Raw genomic sequence first — 22,095 nt, forward strand, 5'->3', positions numbered from 1 at the left:
CCATTTGTTTTATTCTTCTATGCAACATGACTAATGTGAAAATTGCATGCCATCTCATGCAGGGAAGGTTGAAGGAGGGGGAGAAAATTTAAAACTTATGGAAGTGATTCTTGAAAACTGAAAACAAATAAATTATTTTTAAAACAATAAAAATATGAATGGGTCTCAGACCACGGAAGAGCTCACAACAAATTTTCAAAATCAAGTAACAGAGGTAGAGGAAAAATTAGGAAGAGAAATGAGAGGGAGGCAAGAAAATCATGAAAAATGAGTCATCACCTTGGTAAAGGAGACACAAAAAAATACTGAAGAAAATAACACCTTAAGACAGAGGCTAGCCCAAAGGATAAAAGAGGTCCAAAAAGCCAGTGAGAAGAATGTCTTAAAAAGCAGAGTTGACCAAATGGAAAGGGAGGACCATATGATAACTGAAGAAAATGATTCCTTAAAAATTAGAATGGAATTATAGAAGCTAATCACTTTATGAGAAATCAAGAAAAAATAAAGCAAAACCAAAAGAATTAAAAAATTGAAGACAATGCAAAATTTCTCATTGGAAAAACAACTGACATGGAAAATAAATGTAGGAGAGATAATTTAAAAATTATTGAACCATCTGAAAGCCAGGATAAAAAAAGAACATAGACACAATCTTTCAAGAAATTATCAAGCAAAACTGCCCTGATATTCTAGAAGCACAGGGTAAAATAAAAAAAGAAAGAATCCACCAATCACCTTCTGAAAATGATCCCAAAATGAAAACTTCCACGAATATTATAGCCAAATTCTAGAGTTCTCTGGTCAAGGAGACAATATTGCAAGCAGCCAGAAAGAAACAATTCAAGTATACTGGAGCCACAGTCAGGAGAACACAAGATTTAGCTGCATCTACCTTAAGGGATTGGAGGGCTTGGAATATGATATTCTGGAGGACAGAAGAGCTAGAATTACAACAAATAATTACCTATCCAGCAAAACTGAGTCTAATCCTTCAGGGAAAAGATGGATAGTCAATGATTTAGAGGACTTTCAAGCATTCTTGATGGAAAGACCAAAGTTGAAGACAAAATTTGACTTTCAAATACAAGACTCAAAAGAAGCATAAAAAGGTAAACAGGAAAGGAAAATCATAAGGGCTTAATAATTTTAATTGTTTACATTCCTACATGAAAAGATGGTATTTGTAACTCATAAGACATTTCTAATTTTAGGTAGCTAGAAGGAGCATATACAGACAGAGTGCACAAGTATGAGTTGAATATGAAGAGTTGACATCCAAAAAGTAAAATTAAGGTGTGAGAGGGGAATGTACTGGAAGAAAGAGAAAAGGAGAGATAGAATGGGATAAATCATCTCACATAAAAGAGGCAAGAAAAAGCTTTTGGAGTGGAGGGGAAGAGGGGAGAGGTGAGGGGGAGTGAGTGAACCTTACTCTCATCAGAATTGGCTCAAAGAGGGAATAGCATACATACTAAATTGGGTATAGAAATCTATCTTACCATGCAAGAAAATAGGAGGGCAGATTGGGGAAGGGGGTAGTCAGAAACAAAACACTTTTGAAGAGGGACAGGATGAAAGGAGAGTGAGAAGAGAATAAACATGGGGGGAATAGGATGGAGGGGAAAACAGTTAGCAATAGTAAAAAAAACCCTTTCTTTGAAGCAGTTTTCTCTGATAAAGGCCTAAATTCTCAAACATATTAGAGAACTGACTCAAATTTACAAGCATAAGAATCATTTCCTAACTGAGAAATGATCAAAAGATATGATCAGTTTTCAAATGAAGTAAGCAAAACTATCTGTAGCCATATGAAAAAATACTTTAACCCAAGATAGCATTTTGCTTTGCAAAACATAAGGTGCTATATAATTACCACCTGTTATTTTTATTATTGAATGGAGCAGTCTCCTCTTTGTCTGCCTCATGAAGTGATGGGAACTGGAATTCACTCTTCTCCATTGAGAAAAAGGATATGGAGCCAAAGAAAGGAGTTCCTTTATTTATCCTGGGAGAACACGCGAAGAAAGTGGTCAGTCAAGAAACTGACTAGGGACTACTTATTACTTTGGAATGTTAACCTCCAAACTGAATTTTTAAATTGTGTCATTTTTCAAGATTCCTAGAAAGGTTATCTCAAGTCATTTTAGATTAGAGTGACCTGTTAGAGGATATGGAAGAACTATATTAGTTTAGACATCTCCCTTTCTCTCTCGTATGTTTCTGTCTCTTTGCCTCTCTCTGTATCTCTTTCCCTCTGTCTCTCTGTGTCTCTCTCTATGTCTCTCTGTGTGTATATATCTCTCACTCTGACTCTGTCTCTCTCCCCTCTCTATTCCTCTCCCTCTCCTCACCTCCCACTCTTCTCTTTTTCCATATTTCTTTCTCTCTGTAACTCCCTCTCCTTTCCCTTTCCTTCATCTTCTCTTCTTTTCTTTTCTTTTCTCTTCTCTTCTTTCTCTCTCTTTCTGTGTCTTTCTCCCTTGATTCCATCTCTTCTCCAATCCCCTCCTCTTTTCTTCTCTTCTCTCCCTGTCTCTCTCTCTGTCTCTGTCTCTCTCTGTATGTCTCTCTGTCTCTGTCTCTCTCTCTCCCTCTGTCTCTCTCTCCCTCTCTGTGTGTCTCTCTGTCAAAAGACTTGGTTGTTGGATAAATGTTAAATGAAATAAAATTGTTTCTGTCAGACTTGGAGAGTAAAATATTAGTATTTTTCTTCAACCCAAAGAAACATATGCCTGGAAAAAGGAGGTGGGTTGGTCATGCTGCAAGAACCAGGGATAAATAACTGATATGGAAATGTTTTACAGGATTGCTCATGTATTACCTATATCAGATTGCTTACTATTTCAAATAGGGGAGCGCAGAAGGAGAGAGAGAATTTGGAATTTTAGAATTTTAAAGAAATGTTTACAAATTACTTTAACATGTAGTTGGGGCAAATATTATACATCTGTCGATTTAACTATCTAGTTATCATCTATCTGTATACTAGAGATAGCCAATGGACTGACCATTGGTTCCCATACAATGGCAGGACGTCCATTGGAAGTCCTTCAGCTGAGAAATCAAAGGATTCACAGGCAACAGACAGTCATCGGCGGGATCAAGATTGAGAAGGGAGAAAAAGGAAGCCAGAGCAAGGTGCTGAACTAGGAAAACAGGACGATCTGGAATGACTGGAGGCCACCAGAAGAAGGGTTTTAAGGGAAGGGAGGTGGAGTGGGAGAGGGGTGATGGGAGGATAAGAGATTATGTTCTAGAAATGTGAATTTCAGAATTCTAGGTCATGGAGGTTGAATGTTGAGATCAATAAGAATAGCTAGCATGTATAGAGTGCTTTAGGGTTTGCAAACTACATAACACATGATCTCATTTGTTCCTAACCCTGAAAGGTAGGCACTAATATTATACTCATTTCTACAGATGAAGAAACTCAGGTAGACAGAGGTTAAGTACCCTGATCAGGATCACACAGCTTGTAGGTGTTTGCGGATAGGTTTGAACACAGGTCTTCTTGACTCCAGGCAGAGTGCTCTATCCATTGTGCAATGTAGCTGCAGTCATGGATATGACCTATGTGACAGAAGTGAAGTGAAGGTATAGATTGTAATTCAGGTAAAGTTTGATTATCTTGGAGACTCGAATTTTTGTAGGAGAAGCAACATATATGTAAAAATTTTCCAGTATGAGTGCAGGGGGTTTGGATAGAGAGAGGAAGTTTCTGAACCAAGTATTTGCTTGAGAAAAGTAAAAGACTGATGTTGGTGCCAGTAGATAGAGTAGATAGTCACCACTGGCATCTAGATGGGATGATTTCCATGGAGCAAGTGACCTGTAAAGGAAAATCAGGTCAGTGCTGGCAGCAGAGGGACTTCCTGGAAGCACCAGAGATTGAATTTGGAGACTTGAGGAGCTGTACTCCAAGCTTGCCTCAGACAATTAACTATATGACCTTGGAAAATTAATTAAATTTCTGCCTGCCTCAGTTTTTCTTTTTCCAATCATAAAATGGGGATAATAACTGCTCTATCTCCCAGAATTTTTGTGAAAATCTAACTAAGTAATATGTGTAAAGTGTTTTGCAAAACTTAGAGGGCTATATAAATGTTAGCCAATATCATCATAATTATTTTTATAACCATAATAATAATAATAATAATCTTCTTAGTTCAGCAGAGGCATGATATGGAGTAAGGTGCTCAGAGGATCCCATACAGTACTGGGGAGATAGCCTATTCTGAGGGAATTCAGGCTTCTGTGAGAGCAAGAATGCAGGACTTTTAGAGGTTCAAGGGACCAGCTAGGTGGCACAGAGGATAGAGTGCCAGGCCTACAGTCAAGGAAACTCATCCTCCTGAGCTCAAATCTGGCCTCAGACACTTCCTAGCTCTGTGACCCTGGACAAGTCATTTAACCCACTTGACTTCATTTTCCTCAACTGTAAAATGAGTTGGAGAAGGAAATGGCAAACTACTCCAATATCTTTACCAAGAATACCTCAAAAGGGATCATGAAGGGTCAGACAAAACTGAAAAACTACTGAAGAACTTCAAGGGGGAAAAGTCATGAAAGTCTCCAGAATATAGGAGGGAGGGGGCTTAGGTTGTGTAATTTGAATTTTGACCCTTGATTCTTCAGTTAAAGGGCTCAAACGGGATCTGGTGAACCAACTGTTCAATTTGCACCTCTGGAATCAGAAAATCCTATGGTTCTGGGCTTGATCTATTGTTTTATTCTTTGTCTAGACTTAGGAACGTGTTGGAAAAAATGTTGCTAATATGGATTAAATTTAAGAGTATGTCATGAATACATGTGTTTTGTTTTTGTTTTCCAGAGAGCCTGTTATTATACACATTCCCTGCTGTATGGATTTATTTTCAGACCTGTCTTTAACCTTTAAAGAAAGATTCAGTCCAATTTTTTTTCATATAGCCTTATGCCAAATTCAGTAGCCCTTCACTCCAGTTCCCCCAGAGTGCCCTTTGATCCAGTTTTTTTGTATGTTAAGGCCAGGCCAGGGATCTGATTAGGCATACCCAGAAGGCTGTGCAAGGGGAAAGATGTGGAAGACTTCCCTGCTGCCCAAGGTCCTAACACTGAGGATCCTGGGCCTCCTGATTCAAGTCCCAGGTGAGCAGCTCTGCCAGACTCACCCAGAGCAGCGCATTACTTCTGGAGGAATCCTCTGATTTTCCCATTGGAGATATGGGACTTTTGCTACGTTTTTCTCCTGTTGCCCTCACTGACTGGGTGAGTGGGCTGGGGATTATTTCAGGAGGCCAAACTAGGTATGCTACTGAGACATTGAAGCCCTTTCCTTGTGTTATGTATAGAAACTTTCCTAATAAACCTCTGGTGTGGTGGTGGGGAGAGGGAAAAGTGAGTCATTTTCAAGGAGGTAGATAAGAATGAGGATTGGGGGAGGATCTTTTACAGACTGGAAATAGAAACTCATTGTTCACATGAGAAAATGTGGCACACCTTTGTTTTCTTTTTTTCTTTCTTTCCTTCCTTCTTTCTTTCTCTGTTTTTTTAATAGCACTTTTCCAAAGTACCTGTAAAGATAGTTTTCAACATTCATTTTTCACACAATTTTGATTTTCGAATTTTATCTCCACTCCCTTCCTCCTATTCCTTGTTCCCAAAACAGCAAGCAATTGCATGTAAGTTATACATGTGCAATCAGGTAAACTATTTCCACATTAATCATAATGTGAAAGAAGAAGCAGAACAAAAGGGGAAAAGCCACAAAAAAGTGAAAATAGTGTGTTTCCATCTGTATTCAGATTTCTGTAGCTCTTTCTCTACATGAGTAGCATTTCTGGAATTGCCTTGGATCATTATATTGCTGAGAAGAACTAAGTCCGTCATAGCTGATCATTCCACAATGTTACTGTTATTGTGCACAATATTCTCCTGGCTCTGCTCAGCATCAATTTGTCTAAACATTTCCAGAGTTTTCTAAAATCTACCTGCTCATCATTTCTTTTAGCACAATAGCATTCCATGACATTCGTATATTACATTCAGCCATTTCTCAGTCTACAGGAATGCCCTCAATTTCCAATTCGTTGCCAACACAAAAAGAGCTACTATGAATATTTTTGTATATGCATATCCTTTGCCTTTTTTTATAACCTCTTTGGCATTCAGACCTAGAATTGGCATTGCTAGATCACAGGATAAGCACAGTTAGATTACCCTGTGGGCAGAATTCCAAATTGCTCTCCAGAATGGTTGGAACAGTTAATTCCACAAACGGTGAGTACATTATTGTCCCAATTTGCCCAAATCTCCTCCAACTTTTATCATTTTCCTTTTTTGTCATGTTAGGTAATATGATGGGTGTGGTGCCTCAGAGTTATTTGTATTTGTATTTCTCTAATCAATCGTAATTTGGAGCATCTTTTAGTATGAGTACAGATAGCTTTAATTTCTTCATCTGAAAATAGCTTGTTCATATCCTTTGGCCATTTAACAATTGGGAAATGAATTGTGTTCCGATCAATTTGACTCAGTTCTCTGTATTTGAGAAATGAGGCCTTTATTGGAAACACTAGCTGTAAAAAATTTTTCCAGTCATTCAGCTTTATTTCTCATCTTGATGTGTTGGTTTATTTGTGCAAAACCTTTTTAATTTATTGTAATCCAGATGATCTGTTTTGCATTTTCTGATGTTTTCTATCCCTTGTTTGGTCATAAATTCTTCCCTTCTCCATAGATCTTACAGGTAAACTATTCTTTGCTCTCCTAATTTGCCTATGGTATCATCCTTTATGTCTAAATCATATTCCAATATTGACCTTATCTTCGCATACCATGTGAGATGTTGGTCTATGTCTAGTTTCTGCCATTCTGTTTTCCAGTTTTCTTAACAGTTTTTATCAAATAGTTCTTATCCCAGAAGGTGAGAACTTTCAGTAGTTTCTTTATTTTCCTCTTTCTAAACCACTATTATTATAGCGGAGAAACTGAAATCCACCTGATTTATATTAAAGTCACTCCCACGCATTTTATGTTAAGCTATACTTGATCTCCTTTGATAAAAGGGGAGTGTTAACCTTTCAAACGCATGCCTGACCCATGTCCTTCTGATTCAGGTAGAGGGTAGCCATGTGCCCTGACAATTGCGCAGTCTCTAACTCTTGGACTGTAAGATGGGGAGCTGGGACCACTGAATTCAGTACCCTTTTCTCATTTAATCAGAGAGGAAACAGGCATAGGAAAGGGAAAGGAATTGTAACAAGTTCTCACAATCAGTAAATGAGAGAGCTGTCACTAGAACCCCTATCCTCCGAGCCTAAATCCAGTACTCTGTGCATCCAACCCTGTCACTCGATTTACATTTGTTGTGCTGCTGTTTGGTTGTTTTTCATCATGTCCAACTCTTGGTGACTCCATCTGGATTTTTCTCTTCTCGTCTCTTCCCTTCTCTTGTCTTCTTTTCCCTTCTCTTCCCTTCCCTTCTTTTCTCTTCTCTCTTCCTCCTCCTCCTCCTCCTTCTCTCTCTGTCTCTCTCTATCTCACTGTCTCTCTCTCTCCCTCTCTCTCTTTCTCAAAAAAGCCTTGGTTGTTAGATAAATGTTAAATGAAATAAAATTGTTTCTGTCAGACTTGGAGAGTAAAATATTAGTATTTTTCTTCAACCCAAAGAAACATATGCCTGGAAAAAGGAGGTGGGTTGGTCATGCTACAAGAACCAGGGATAAATGGGAAATGTTTTACATGATTGCACATGTATCACCCATATCAGATTGCTTATCATTTCAAGGAGGGGAGAGAGGAAGGAGAGATAGAATTTGGAACTAAAAACTTTTAAAGAAATACTGAATAATTGTTTTAACATGTAGTTGGGAAAAATATTACACATGTATCTATCTATCTATCTATCTATCTATCTATCTATCTATCTATCTATCTATCTATCTATTATCTATCTGTATACGAGAGATAGCCAGTGGACTGACCATTGGTTCCCATACAATGGCAGAAAATTCAGAGGAAGTCCCTCAGGATTATGTTCTAGAACAGTCATGGAGGTTGAATGTTAAGATCAATGATAATAGCTAGGATTTATAGATTGCTTTAAGGTTTGCAAAGTACATAACACATGATCTCATTTGTTCCTCACAATAACCCTGGAAGGTAGGCACTAATATAATCCTCATTTAACAGATGAGGAAACTGAGGCAAACAGAGGTTAAGTGACTTGCCCAGGATCACACAGCTTGTAGGTGTCAGAGGTCAGACTTAAACTCAGATCTTCTTGAATCCAGGTCCAGTGTTCTATCCACTATGCAATCTAGCTGCGGTCATGTAGTCATGCTGTCTACTTCTGTGCAGCAGAGGTGAAGTGAAGGTGCAGATTGTAACAGAGGTAAAGTTTGATTAGCTGTGAAGCTAGCAGTTTTGTAGAAACAGTCTTCCAGTATGAGGGCAGGGGGTGGAGGGAGAGGAAGTCTGTGAATCAGATATTGTTCTGCTTGAGAAAAGAGGAAGAGTGATGTAGGTGCCAGTAGTTAGTGTAGACAGCCACCTCTGGTATCTGGATGGGGTGATTTCCCTGGAGCAAGGAAAGGCAGCTTAGTGCTGGCAGTAGAGGGACTTCCTGGAAGCAGCAGAGAGGAACAGTCAAAGTACTGGACTTAGAGACAGGAGGAATTACATTCCAATCCTACCTCAGACAATTAACTAGGTATAGGACCTTGGACAAGTCATTTAATTTCTGCCTGTCTCAATTTTCTCAGTTGTAAAATGGGGAGAATAATTGCTCTATCTTCCAGGATTGTTGTGAGGATTTAATTAGATAATGTATACAAACTTCTTGGTACAGCTTATAGGGCTATATAAATGTTAGCCAATATATCATAATTATTTTTATAACAACAATAACAATAATCTTCTTAGTTCAGCAGAAGCATGATATGGAGTAAGGTGCTTAGAGAACCCCACACAGTACTGGGGAGATAGCCTATTCTGAGGGAATTCAAGCTTCTGTGAGAGCAAGAATACAGGACTCTTAGAGGTTCAAGGGACCAGCTAGGAGGCACAGAGGATAGAGCGCAGGGCTGTGGTCAAGGAAACTCATCCTCCTGAGCTCAAATGTGGCCTCAGACACTTCCTAGCTCTGTGACCCTAGGCAAGTCACTTAACCCGCTTGGCTTCAGTTACCTCAATTGTAAAATGAGTTGGAGAAGGAAATGGCAAACTACTCCAATATCTTTGCCAAGAAAACCCCAAAAGAGGTCATGAACGTTCAGACACAACTGAAAAACTACTGAAGAGCTTCAAGGGAAGAAAGGTCATGGAAGACTCCAGAAAATAGCAGGGAGCGTGATTAGGTTGTGTAATTTGAATTTTGACCCTTGACATTTCAGTTGAAGGGGTAGGAGAAGCTCAGACTGACTCTCTTGAACCAGTTACTAAACTGGCACCTCTGAAATCAGAAAATCCTACAGGTCTGGGCTTGATCTATTGTTTTATTCTTTGTAAAGACTTAGGAAAGTGTTGGAAAAAATGTCACTAATGCAGATTAAATTTTAAAAGCATGTCAAGGATACATTTGTTTGTTTTTCTTTTCCAGAGAGCCTGTTATTATACATTGAGCAGCATATCCCTGCTGGATGGGTGAATTTTCGACCTATCTTTAGCCTTTAGAGATTCAGTCTAATTTTTTTTTTAATAACACTAAGCCAAGTTCTGAGAAGGAAGTTCATTAAGTATCCCTTAGCACCAGTTCTCCTGGAATGCCCTTTGACCCAGTTCTTTTTGTATATAAGACGAGGCCAGGGACCTGATTAGGCATAACCAGAAGGCTGTGCAGAAACAAAGATGTGGAAGATTTTCCTGCTGCCCAAGGTCCTGACTTTGGGGGTTCTGGGCCTCCTGATTCAAGCCCCAGGTGAGCAGCTCTCCCAGGCTGACCCAGAGTAGGCAATGATTTCTGGACATGGGAGGAGTCCTTTGATGTTCCTATTGGAGATAAGGGGCTTGTGCATTGTTTTTTTCTCTTGTTACCCTCCCTGACTGATTGGGTGGGTGAGCTGGGGGTGAAGGGTTATTCTTACTGTTATTTCAGGGAATGAAACTAGGTTTGCTGCTGAGAAATTCATGCTCTCTCCATGTGTGTTATGTACAAAATCTCTTCTATTAGCTGCTGGTGGGGGGTGGGAAGATATAAAGCTGAGTCATTTTCAAGGAGGTAGATAAGAGTGAGAATTGGGGGGGAGGATCTTTTTACTGACTGGAAAGTGGTCCTCAGCATTTGCATGAGAAAATGTGGCACAGCTTATTTATTTTGTTTTTCTCTTTTTTCTTTTTTTCTTTAAACATATTTTTCCAATTGCTTGTAAAGTTATTTTTCAACGTTCATTTTTTTATAAGATTTTGTGTTGCAGATTTTTTCTTGACCCACCCTTGCTCCCCTTCCTTGTTCCGAAGACATCAAACAATTGCACACAGGTTACACAGGTGCAAGGATGTAAACATATTTCCATATTAGTCATGTTGTGAAAGAGGAAGCAGAACAAAAGGGAAAAGCCACAAAAAACAAAAAAAAGTGAAAATAGTGTGCTTTGATCTGAATTCAGACGCTATGGTTCTTTCTCTGGATGTGGATAGCATTTCCCATTTCGAGTCTTATCAAATTACCTTGGATCAGTGTATGGCTGAGAAGAGCTAAGTCAATCATAGTTGGTCATCACACAAGGTTGCTATGATTGCATGCAATGTTGTCCTGGTTCTCCTCACTTCACTCAGCATCAGTTCGCCTAAATATTTCCAGGTTTTTCTAAAATCCAGTTGCTCATCATTTCTTACAGAACAATAGTATTCCATTACATTCACATACCACAACTTGTTCAGCTATTCCCCAATGGATGGACATCCCCTCAATTTCCAATTCTTTGCTACCACAAAAAGAGCTGCTATAAATATTTTCGTACGTGGGGGTCCCTTCCCCTTTTTATGATCTTTTTGGGATACAGACCTAGTAGTGGTCTTGCTGGATCACAGAATATGCACAGTTTGATTATCCTGTGGGCAGAGTTCCAAACTGTTCTCCAGAATGGTTGGATCAGTTAATTCTAGAAACAGTGCATTAGTGTCCCAGTGTCCACACATCTTCTCCAACATTTATCATTTTCATTTTTTGTCATATTAGGTCTGATATCTGATAGGTGTGAGGTAGTACCTCAGAGTTTTTTTATTTGCATTTCTCTAATCAATTGTGATTTAGACCATCATTTAGTATAATTATAGGTAGCTTTAATTTCTTCATTTGAAAATAGCCTGTTTACATCCTTTGACCATTTATCATTTGGGAAATGACTTGCCTTCTTGTAAATTTGACTCAGTCCTCTATATATTTGAGAAATGAGACCTTTATCAGAAACACTATAAAATTTTTTTCCCATCTTTCTGCTTTATTTCTGATCTTGATGTCTTGGTTTTATTTGTGCAAAACCTTTGTAATTTGGCAAAATCAAAATGAAACATTTTGCAATGTTTGCTGCCTCTTGTTTGGTCATAAATTCTTCCCTTTCCCACCAATCTGACAGGTAAACCTTGCTCTTTTGATTTGCTTATGGTATCACCCTTTATGTCTAAATCATGTACATTATGACCTGATAATCATTTAATATAAACTCTAGATTTTAGTAAAGGCCAGAGCTTGAAGAGTCTGGACCTTGATAATCCTTTGATATAAACTTTAGATTTTAGTGAAAGTGAGAGTTTGAATTAAGAAGAGTCTGGACCTACTAGTCTCCTTTGTTTAACTTACGGAATGCCTTTCGGTGTCAAGCAAGCAAATGGTACTTCCTTACCAGACCCTTCTCATGGCATCTTAATGATAAGGAAAAACACAGATGTCCTGGGTTGTAATTTCAGCTTTGTCAACTCTGTTAAGATACCTTTTTTTTGTATCCACAGCTTCAAAGACTTGTTTAGGACAGGATATCTGTCATTAGAGTAGTGGGATTTTCTCCTTACAGAGACATGCTACAGAAAGGAGATTCTCACAGCTTGGGATCATAAAACCCAATTCACACTACTTTGTTAATTGTCTTCCCAAATTTATAGTTTGTTAACTAAGAGAGCTCCTTTCTCACGGTAAAATGTACTTAAAACAGTAAATTTCTGTAGTGAGTCAGCCAGATTTGATCCTGGCTCAGTAGCACTATGTAACCATTATCTTTATGGGGATTTGATTTAATTAATTAAATCATAAAATGTATGCATTTAGCCTGTTGTCTTTTCTTTAACCAAGTTTTTAGGTCAATAGACCTTATCTTGGTATACCATATGAGATGTTGGTCTATTCCTAGATTCTACCGTACTGTTTTCCAATTCTCCTAGCAGTTTTTGCCAAATAGTGAGTTCTTATCCCAGAAGGTGGAGGCTTTGGGTAATTTCTTTATATTCATCCTTTTAAACCACTATTGTTATAGAGGAGAAACTGAAGCCCACCCAATATATGTTAAAGTCCCTCCCATGCATTTTATATTGGGCTATACTTTGATCTCCTTTGATGAAAGGGGTGTATTAATCTTTCAGAGGCACGCCTGACCCTTGTCCTGATTAAGGCAGAGTGTGGCAAGGTGCCCTGACAGTTAAGCAGTCTTTAACTTTTGGCTTCTGGGGTGGAGAGCAGGGAGGAATCTTAAGGAACATTGTGAACAGTTAGGGATGGGAAAGGAATTGTCACAAGTCCACACAGGCAAAACATGGGAAGCCATGATCTGAACCCTCATCCTCTGAGCCTAAACCCACTACTCTTTGTCCCAGCCTTATTACCTACTACTCTGTTCATATTTGTTGTGTTGTTTTTCAGTAGCTTTTCATTGTGTCTGACTCTTGGGGATTCCATTTAGGATTTTCTTGGCAAAGCTACTGGAGTTGGTTTGCCAGTTCCTTCTCCAGCTCATTATACAGATGAGGAAACTGAGGGCAAACAGATGAAGTTACTTGTCCAGGGTCACAGAGATAGGAAGTGCCTGAGGCTGCATTGGAACTCAGGAAGAAGAATCTTCCTGACATATACTGTAGCCCACCATAACTACTTTCCATCTGCCTTTCTTGCCCTGTCCTCCTCTGCCTCCCTTCTTTGTCTGCTGCCTTTCCCATGACCAGAAAGCACTTCTCCCAGTTTAGCTCTGTTGAAGACTCTTCATTAAAGACCCAGCTTGAGCCCTGCCACTTCTTTCAGAACTTTTCCTGACCCTCTTCACATCTTTTCCTACCTCTTTGCCAGGATCTCTCCTTTGTAACTCTCTCTTGTATTTCTAGCTATTGGTGCACAGGTCATTGTTCTGTCAGAGAATGTAAAGCCCTGACATTTTATTCTCAATTCAGAGCTGAGGGCATTGCCCAAAGAAAGTGCTCATTAAGTCTTTGTTCAGTAGGATCATACTGATAAACTATATGGCACTGATTTGTAGCTCTGTGCTTTCCTAAGCTGGACTGTGGGTGTGGGGATACTCTATATCCCCAAAAGTTGGATAGTTTCCGAGTCAGTGCCAGAGCCATGTAAAAGTGCAAATGGCCCTACTCTGGAGTAAGTTCCCCATAACTGGAAATCTTTTAGGGAAATGAAAAGATTCATGGCAAAAATAAGAGATTTACCTTCCCATCTGATGAAAAATGGGGGGGGGGGGTGTAGAGGGGCATTTGGACATCAGTTTGGACCTCTGTCCCTGAGGATTTCTTTCCCCTTTGTTCACAGGGTATCATGCTGATGACCTTATTAGGACCACTGAGTCTGGACAGATCCGAGGAACTCAAATCAGTATCAAAGGGATTGACAAAGGTGTCCATGTTTTCCTGGGAATCCCCTTTGCCAAACCCCCTTTGGGGGCGCTGAGGTTTTCTCCTCCACAACCACCAGATTCATGGAGCAACGTGAGAGATGCCACTGCTCTGCCACCCATGTAAGCAGCTTCCTCTATCCTTTTCTTACCACACAAGGCAGGGCCACCCTCATGTTTTGCCCACATTTTGTCTCCATGTGCTCTGTACACAGTACACATTTGTTTAGTTTTTGTTGAAGTAATGAATATTTCCAATCTCCCCCTGGCTGTGAGGCCTCAACTGATTGTTTAATGGTAATAGTTCACATTTATGTGGACTTGAGAGAATAATAGCCTGTAAGGGAGTGATATATTGCTACAGATAGGAAAACAAACATTAAGAAAGATTAAAGGCACCTAGGTGGTTCAGTGGATAGAATATGGGACCTGGAGTCAGAAAGTCCTGAGTTCAAATTTGACTTCAGACACTTACTAGCTGTGAGGGCAAGTCAATAAACCTTTTTTGCCCTCAGTTTTCTCATCTGTAAAATGAAGTGGAGAAGGAAATGGCAAACTCCTCCAGTATCTTTGCCACAAAAAATCCATAAACGGTCAGGAAGGGTCAGAGGAGACTAATCAATGGCAGAGATTAGGTGGCACACCCAAGGTCATGAAGTTAATATAAAACAAAGTCAGAACTCACAGATTGATAGACTCAGAAAGCTGGAGGTCATTGAATCTGATCCCTGGTGTATTTTTTTTTAATTTATTTATTTAACTTTTAACATTCATTTTCACAAAATTTTGGGTTCCAAATTTTCTCCCCTTTTGTCCCCTCCCCCCACCCCAAAACACCGAGCATTCTAATTACCCTTATCACCAATCTGCTCTCTCTTCTATCATCCCTCTCTGCCCTTGTCTCCATCTTCTCTTTTGTCCTATAAGGCCAAATAACTTTCTATACCCCTTTACCTGTATTTCTTATTTCCTAGTGGCAAGAGCAGTACTCGACAGTTGTTCCTAAAACTTTGAGTTCCAACTTCTCTTCCTCTCTCCCTCCCTACCCCTTCCCTTTGGAAGGCAAGCAATTCAATATAGGCCAAATCTGTGTAGTTTTGCAAATGACTTCCATAATAGTCATGTTGTATAAGACTAACTATATTTCCCCCCATCCTATCCTGTCCCCCATCACTTCTATTCTCTCTTTTGATCCTGTCCCTCCCCATGAGTGTTGACCTCAAATTGCTCCCTCCTCCCCATGCCCTCCCTTCCATCCTCCCCCCCACCCTGCTTATCCCCTTACCCCCCACTTTCCCGTATTGTAAGATAGGTTTTCATACCAAAATGAGTGTGCATTTTATTCCTTCCTTTAGTCGAATGTAATGAGAGTAAGCTTCATGTTTTTTTCTCTCACCTCCCCACCTTTTCCCTCCACTGAAAAGTCAATTACTTGCCTCTTTTACGAGAGATAATTTGCCCCATTCCATTTTTCCCTTTCTCCTCCCAATATATTTCTCTCTCACTGCTTGATTTCATTTTTTTAAGGTATGATCCCATCCTCTTCAATTCACTCTGTGCACTCTGTCTCTATGTGTGTGTGCTTGTGCGTGTGCATGTGTGTGTGTGTAATCTCACCTGGTACCCAGATATTGAATAGTTTCAAGAGTTACAAATATTGTCTTTCCATGTAGGAATGTAAACAGTTCAACTTCAGCAAATCCCTTAAGACTTCTCTTTGCTGTTTACCTTGTCATGCTTCTCTTCATTCCTGTGTTTGAAAGTCAAATTTTCTTCTCAGCTCTGGTCTTTTCATCAAGAATGCTTGAAAGTCCTCTATTTCATTGAAAGACCAATTTTTCCCCTGAAGTATTATACTCAGTTTTACTGGGTAGGTGATTCTTGGTTTTAGTCCTAGTTCCTTTGACTTCTGGAATACCCATTCCATGCCCTTCTATCCCTTAACGTAGAAGCTGCTAGATCTTGTGTTATCCTGATTGTATTTCCACAATACTTGAATTGTTTCTTTCTAGCTGCTTGCAATATTTTCTCCTTGACCTGGGAACTCTGGAATTTGGCCACAATATTCCTAGGAGTTTCTCTTTTTGGATCTCTTTCAGGAGGTGATCTGTGGATTCCTTGAATACTTATTTTGTCCTCTGGTTCTAGAATCTTAGGGCAGTTTTCCTTGATAATTTCATGAAGATGATGTCTAGGCTCTTTTTTTGATCATGGCTTTCAGATAGTCACATAATTTTTAAATTGTCTCTCCTGGATCTATTTTCCAGGTCAGTTGTCTTTCCCATGAGATATTTCACATTATCTTCCATTTTTTCATTCTTTTGATTTTGTTTTGTGATTTCTTGGTTTCTCATAGAGTCATTGGCCTCCATCTGTTCCATTCTAATTTTGAAAGAACTATTTTCTTCAGTGAGCTTTTGAACCTCCTTTTCCATTTGGCTAATTCTGCTTTTGAAAGCATTCTTCTCCTCATTGGCTTTTTGAACCTCTTTTGCCAATTGAGTTAGCCGATTTTTCAAGGTGTTATTTTCTTCAGCATTTTTTTGGGTCTCCTTTAGCAGGATGCTGACCTGCTGTTCATGCTTTACCTGCATGTCTCTCATTTCTCTTCCCAGTTTTTCTTCCGCCTCTCTAACTTGATTTTCAAAATCCTTTTTGAGCTCTTCCATGGCCTGAGCCCATTGAGTGGGCTGGGATACAGAAGCCTTGACTTCTGTGTCTTTCCCTGATGGTAAGCATTGTTCTTCCTCATCAGAAAGGAAGGGAGGAAATACCTGTTCACCAAGAAAGTAACCTTCTATAGTCTTATTTTTTTTTTCCCTTTTCTGGGCATTTTCCCAGCCAGTGACTTGACTTCTGAATAATCTCTTCACACCCACTTTGCCTCCAGATCCACCCAGCCAGAGCTTGGGGTCTGAAATTCAAATCATGCTTCCCAGCCTCAGGGCTTTTGGCAGGGCAGGGCTGCTATTCAGTGTGAGATCAAGTTCAAGTGCTCAGGGCAGGGCAGGGCTGCGTCTCAGGCTCAGTTCCCTCAGGGGGTTTATGTGGAAACCTTCAACAATGGATCCAGGCTCCTGCCTGTTTGGGGAGCCCTGGTCTGCTCCCGCCTCTGCTGCTGCCTCCAGAGGGGGCCTGAGCCACGGGGACACTCCACTCCCCTGTCGGCCACCCAAAAAGACTCTCTCACCGACCCTTGTCACCTGTGGGTGGAGGGACCCATGCTGCCGCTGGAGATTCCGTCCCTGAAGCCTGCTCAGATCTGCTCCTCTTGGTGCCACACGGCCACGGCAGGGCTGGGCTCAGCTCCTGGTCTGGAGCGCCATGGACCTTTCGTGTCAGGTCTCCCTGGAACAGAAATCTCGACCGCTCTGTTGTTCTGTGGTTTCTGTTGCTCCAGAATTTGTTGGTCCAGAATCTTTTTTACAGATATTTTATGGGCTGTGGGTTCGGAGCTAGCGTATGTGCGGCTTTCTATTCCACCATCTTGGCTCTGCCCCCCGGTGTATTTTTTTTTAAAGCAGTTTGATCCTTTTTGCTTTGGATTCCACATTTATTCCCCATTCCATACCTGAGCCTACCTCCTAGCCTCCAACGTAATGCTCCTCTGTAACAAATAAAATCCACTGGACACAGTGGCCAGCAGTGTTGCTCTTGTTAAAATGCTTCTAGTCATAGTCTGAACTGTACTGTACTGTACAGTACTGGTCTAGCTCCACTTTCCTCTATTTACAGCAGCTTTTCAGACTTCCTCACATTCAGCCACTCTTAGAGTGCAATATTCCATGACATTCGCACTCAGTGATGTATTCACTTATTCATTCCTCTCTTCATAACATCTATTTGGTTTCAAAGGTTTATTATTTAATTTAAAAAATACTTTTTGCTTCCAACTTAACAATGACCATCAAAAGAAAACATTTCAATAAACAATGAAAAAGAAGTTGCGAAATGTTGGCAAGTCACTGTGCCTCAGACTGCCTCAGCTTCCCCATCTGTAAAATATGAATAATATTAGCACCTACATCCCAAGGGTATTGTAAGGGTTAAATGAAATAATGTTTACAAACTGCTTTGCAAGCCCCAAATCACTCTGTTATTATTATTTTTATTATTATTATTATTATATTTATTTTTATGTGATTCTACTTTGACTCTTGTGTTTTACAGGTGTTTGCAGGATCTCGTTCTCGTAGAAAACGTGGTAAGGTTCCTGAAAATGAAGGTCCCTCTTACTGCCAATTCTGAAGACTGTTTGTACCTCAATATCTATGTTCCTGATCATGCAAAGGAGGGGGCCAGATTGCCGGTAAGTCAGATCTCTGTAACTTCCACAGCAGGGTATGAGAATTGTAGGACATCAGAACAGGGCGGGACCTTGGAGGTGACCTCGTCTCACCAGCATGGGAACAGTCATCTCCTCTAAATATCTCTGATGAGTACTCTAGCCTTCGCTGAAGTTGTCCAGGTCAGGGAGTTCACTACTTCTCAAAGCAATCGACTCTGCTCTTGAGCAAAAACTCACATTGTTAGCAAATATTAGCTTCTATGAGGCTGCAATCTGCCTCCTTAATACTTCAAGGCACCTAGGTGGCATGGTGGATCGAGTACCAGGCTTGCAGTCAGGAAGATTCACTTTCCTGAGTTCAAATCAAATCTGGCCTCAGACACTTACTTTGCTGTGTGTCCCTGGGCAAGTCACTTTACCTCAGTTGCCTCATCTGAAAAAGAGCTAGAGAAGGAAATGGCAAACCACTTCAGTATCTCTGCCAAGAAAACCCCAAATGCGGTCATGGAGATTTGGATATGACTGAAAATGACTGAAATAATTTCAGGGAGTTGGTTCCATAATCTGGAATGATATCAATTTCTGTCAAAGGTTATTATTGCTAAAGAAGCAGAACAAAACACTGATAAAATGTGACCTTCCAAACACTTCTTGATACTATCTGGACCTTCAGTCTCATTGCTGTAGGGTATTACCCTGTGTGGGAACTCTGTTGATGAAGACAGTCACCTCTTTTGTAACTTAGAGTCTTGGTTTGTCTGGTATACTGAGAAGCTAAATAACTTCTTTGTGGTCACATATCTCCTATGTGATCAAGGCAGGACTTGAACCCAGTCCTTCTCACTCCAAGGATAGCCCTCTATCATCTAGACCAGGCTTCCTTTCTTAAAATAAATGAAAATGAACCAAATTGCTTTAATGTCATCTGCCCATGAAGCCTTCTCTGAACCTCAAGAGACCGATGTTAGACTCAACAACCATTCCTACAGTCCTGGAGCCCTTCCCCTTAGTGCTGGGATACAAAGAGAGGTATGCTTTTGCTCTCCTCTGAGCTACCTTAACATTATCTTGGATCTCCCTTATGACACTTCTCCTATACCTTATGGCACTTATACAGACTGTATTCTGGTTGTTCAGTCGTTTTTCAGTTGTGCCTGACTCTTTCTGACCCCATTTGGTGTTTTCTTGGCAAAGATACTGGAATGATTCGCCACTTCCTTTTCTAGCTTATTTTACACATGAGAAAACTGAGGGCAAAAAGGTGAAGTGATTTGCCCAGGGTCATATAGCTAGTAAGTGTCTAAAACTGGAGTTAAACTCAGAACGATGAGTCTTCCTGACTCTATCCACCAGACCCCCTAGCTGCCCCCTAATACAAATTACATCAGTCTGCATGATAGTTTTTGGATCCATATCCTACCCTTGCCTCTGGTTGACTGAAAATACTTGGAGAGGAGGGACTTAGTATTATTCAAAGTCACAGAGCTGAGCACATAGTAGGTGCTCAGGAAATTTATTGAATGAATATACCACAGAGTCAGAACAAGTTACTAAATATAGGATTATCAGTTGTTTTCATGAAAGGAATTTGGAATTTGGAATACTCTAGGGCTTGGAGGATGAGAAAACTGGAGGAAATGCCACCTATACTGCAAAGAGAAACAAGGAATAGATTTCCATTGCTTCCAGGAGGCTAAGGGGCATCTGGAAGAAAGGCATGCGCTGGGGGACATGTGAGTTTCCCAGTTCCATGGGGCAGAGAACTTTTGTCCAAGAAAAACTGAGTTTCCTCAGGCAAAGTTTAGCAGGCCTGGGTCTAGACCAGCTATACTAGAAAGAATCTGTTTTTACAGTGTTCATCATTATTTATACCCCTAAGAGTTTATTTTTGTATGGAATGTGGGAGGGGAAATGCCAGTAGCAAGCAAACCACAGAATAACAGGATAGGACTTAGAGTGAGAATTCCTAAGGTCAAAGCCCAGCTCTGTCTCTTACTAGCTATATGACCTTCTACAAGTTATTTAACTTCCCTGGGCCTCAGTTTTCTCATCTATCAAATGGGAATGTTGCACTGGGCAGTCTTTAAAATCCCTTTCAGCTCTCAAACCTATGATCTAATGATCCTGTCTGAGATAGAATTCCCAGATAGTCATACCCACACAAGGGAAGGAGGTCCAAGGCAAGTCTACATGCATGAAGGGCTCCCTGTTGTCTCCATGCATCCAGTTACTCATAGCAAAATGTGCCCTTGCCATAGCCAGTCCATGGTATGGGTTTTTCAGGGCCCACCATTTGGTCCTTTTCATTGCTTATATAGCAGCAATCTGTCTGTTTCCTGATGCCCATACATGGCCCCCACAGAATTCCAACTAATTGCTTCCTTCATTTTTAAAAGGGAAAGAATCTTCCCATGTGAGAAAAACCCCGTACAGCTCTCTGCACCTCCTAGGCATTCAGCCTCCCAGTGCACTGACAAAGGGAACCAAACTTTCAAGACACTATGGCTCTATCTGAACAGTAACAGGAGGACTTTCTCTTGTAATTTTAGAAGTAGAGATTAAAAATCTGTTTCTTGCCCCATATTTAATGCTTAGAATTATGCTCTATCCATTGAACTGGTTGGCTCAGTGGATAGAGCACTGAACCTGCAGAAAGGAAGACGAGTTCAAATCTAAATTTGGGAACTCACTATTCCAGTCAGTGTGGCCAATCACTTCACCCTTTTGCCTTAATCCACTGGAGAAGAAAATGGTAGAACACCCTAGTATCTTTGCCAAGAGTCCCAGTGTGGGGTCACAAACTTACACACAATTCAGCAATAACATCATGTTTTAAGAATACAATTTACCTCTTTTACATCTTACTGGTTCTGGTTTCTGATGGTATATTCCCCCACAGTTTAGTCTTGGCTGAAAATTACTGTGGTCCCCTATGCTGAAGTTGGGGAATTCTGTTTGGTGTCAGTGCTACAAGACCGAGGTGATACCCCTCCCTGCCCCATACCATCTCCACAAGGCACACCCAATGGGAAGGATTTAATACAAGCTTATGGGCAGGAGATGGGGGTAAAGTCTTTCAAAGATGTGTTTTAATCAGTTGAACCTTCTCCCTATAAAGTGAGTAACATGTAAGAAACAAAGGAAAAACAAAGAAAGAATTTGCTTTGATTACTTGGTTGTATATTTCAAAGGAATCTGAAGTTGTACAGAGCAGGTCTGCAGGTGTGTGTGCAATCATCTTTTTTATTTTGCTATGTTTTATAAATCCTTATTTTACTCCATAAATTAAAATAAATATTTTTTTTAAAAAAACAAGAAGCATAGAATGCATAGCCTAGTTCTGGTAATCTATCCTGGCAGTTTATCTTGGCTTTGAGAGAGCAGTTACTGTTACATAGACAGAATCTCGGGGCCACAGCTGAAACACCCATAAGATGATGTGACCCAGAGAGTTTATTGCCCAGTGCACATTCTTTATTGTCTGGTTAGTTTTGTGTCCATTAGATGGGAGTCCTACCTCCTTTCCATGTTCTGGGAAGAGGGTGTTTTACTCCATGTGATACACAGCAGCACAAGGACCTCAGGGAACTGATTCTGCCAGGAAGATTCTAAGGAGCATCTGACCTGCATCTGAGTCAAGCCAAGTGGGCTTTTCCCTGAGGGTAGAACTGATGCAAAGATGCAAATGCTGCCACTCTTGAATGACAGTATCTTGGTAATGAATTTGCTCAGATTTAGAGGTACTTCATCCTAGGTCACAAGAAAACAGGTTACAGTAATTTCCTATTGAGTAAGGGACCAGCATAGCTGAGCTTGGTGGTATTTGTTCCTGTAAGGAAAACCATGTCTGATTTCTGCAGGTGATGGTGTGGATCCATGGTGGTGCTCTTGTTATTGGCAGTGCTTCCTGGTATGATGGTTCTATATTATCTGCCTCCCAGAATGTGGTAGTGGTCACCATCCAGTACAGACTGGGCATCCTTGGATTCTTCAGGTGAGATTTGA

The 22,095-nt window shown here is 40.3% G+C and overlaps 1 protein-coding gene across 3 annotated transcripts in view; it reads left to right on the plus strand.

Moving 5' to 3' along the window:
* Nucleotides 1–5,040: 5,040 nt before the first annotated feature.
* Nucleotides 5,041–22,095, plus strand: part of LOC140521212 (cocaine esterase-like) — a 37,676-nt gene continuing 20,621 nt past the window's right edge. The window contains exons 1-4 of one of the 3 annotated variants that reach the window (XM_072635962.1): nucleotides 5,041–5,127; nucleotides 13,721–13,925; nucleotides 17,973–18,111; nucleotides 21,951–22,084. In XM_072635962.1, coding sequence (XP_072492063.1) covers nucleotides 5,058–5,127; nucleotides 13,721–13,925; nucleotides 17,973–18,111; nucleotides 21,951–22,084 — 548 coding nt within the window. In that variant the 5' untranslated portion in view covers nucleotides 5,041–5,057. Of the gene's footprint in view, nucleotides 5,128–9,622; nucleotides 9,899–13,720; nucleotides 13,926–17,972; nucleotides 18,112–21,950; nucleotides 22,085–22,095 lie in introns of those variants that run through there. The other 2 variants (XM_072635963.1, XM_072635961.1) reach the window with 2 other exon arrangements.

This window comes from Notamacropus eugenii, chromosome 1, assembly GCF_028372415.1.
Source record: "Notamacropus eugenii isolate mMacEug1 chromosome 1, mMacEug1.pri_v2, whole genome shotgun sequence".
NCBI lineage: Eukaryota > Metazoa > Chordata > Mammalia > Diprotodontia > Macropodidae > Notamacropus > Notamacropus eugenii.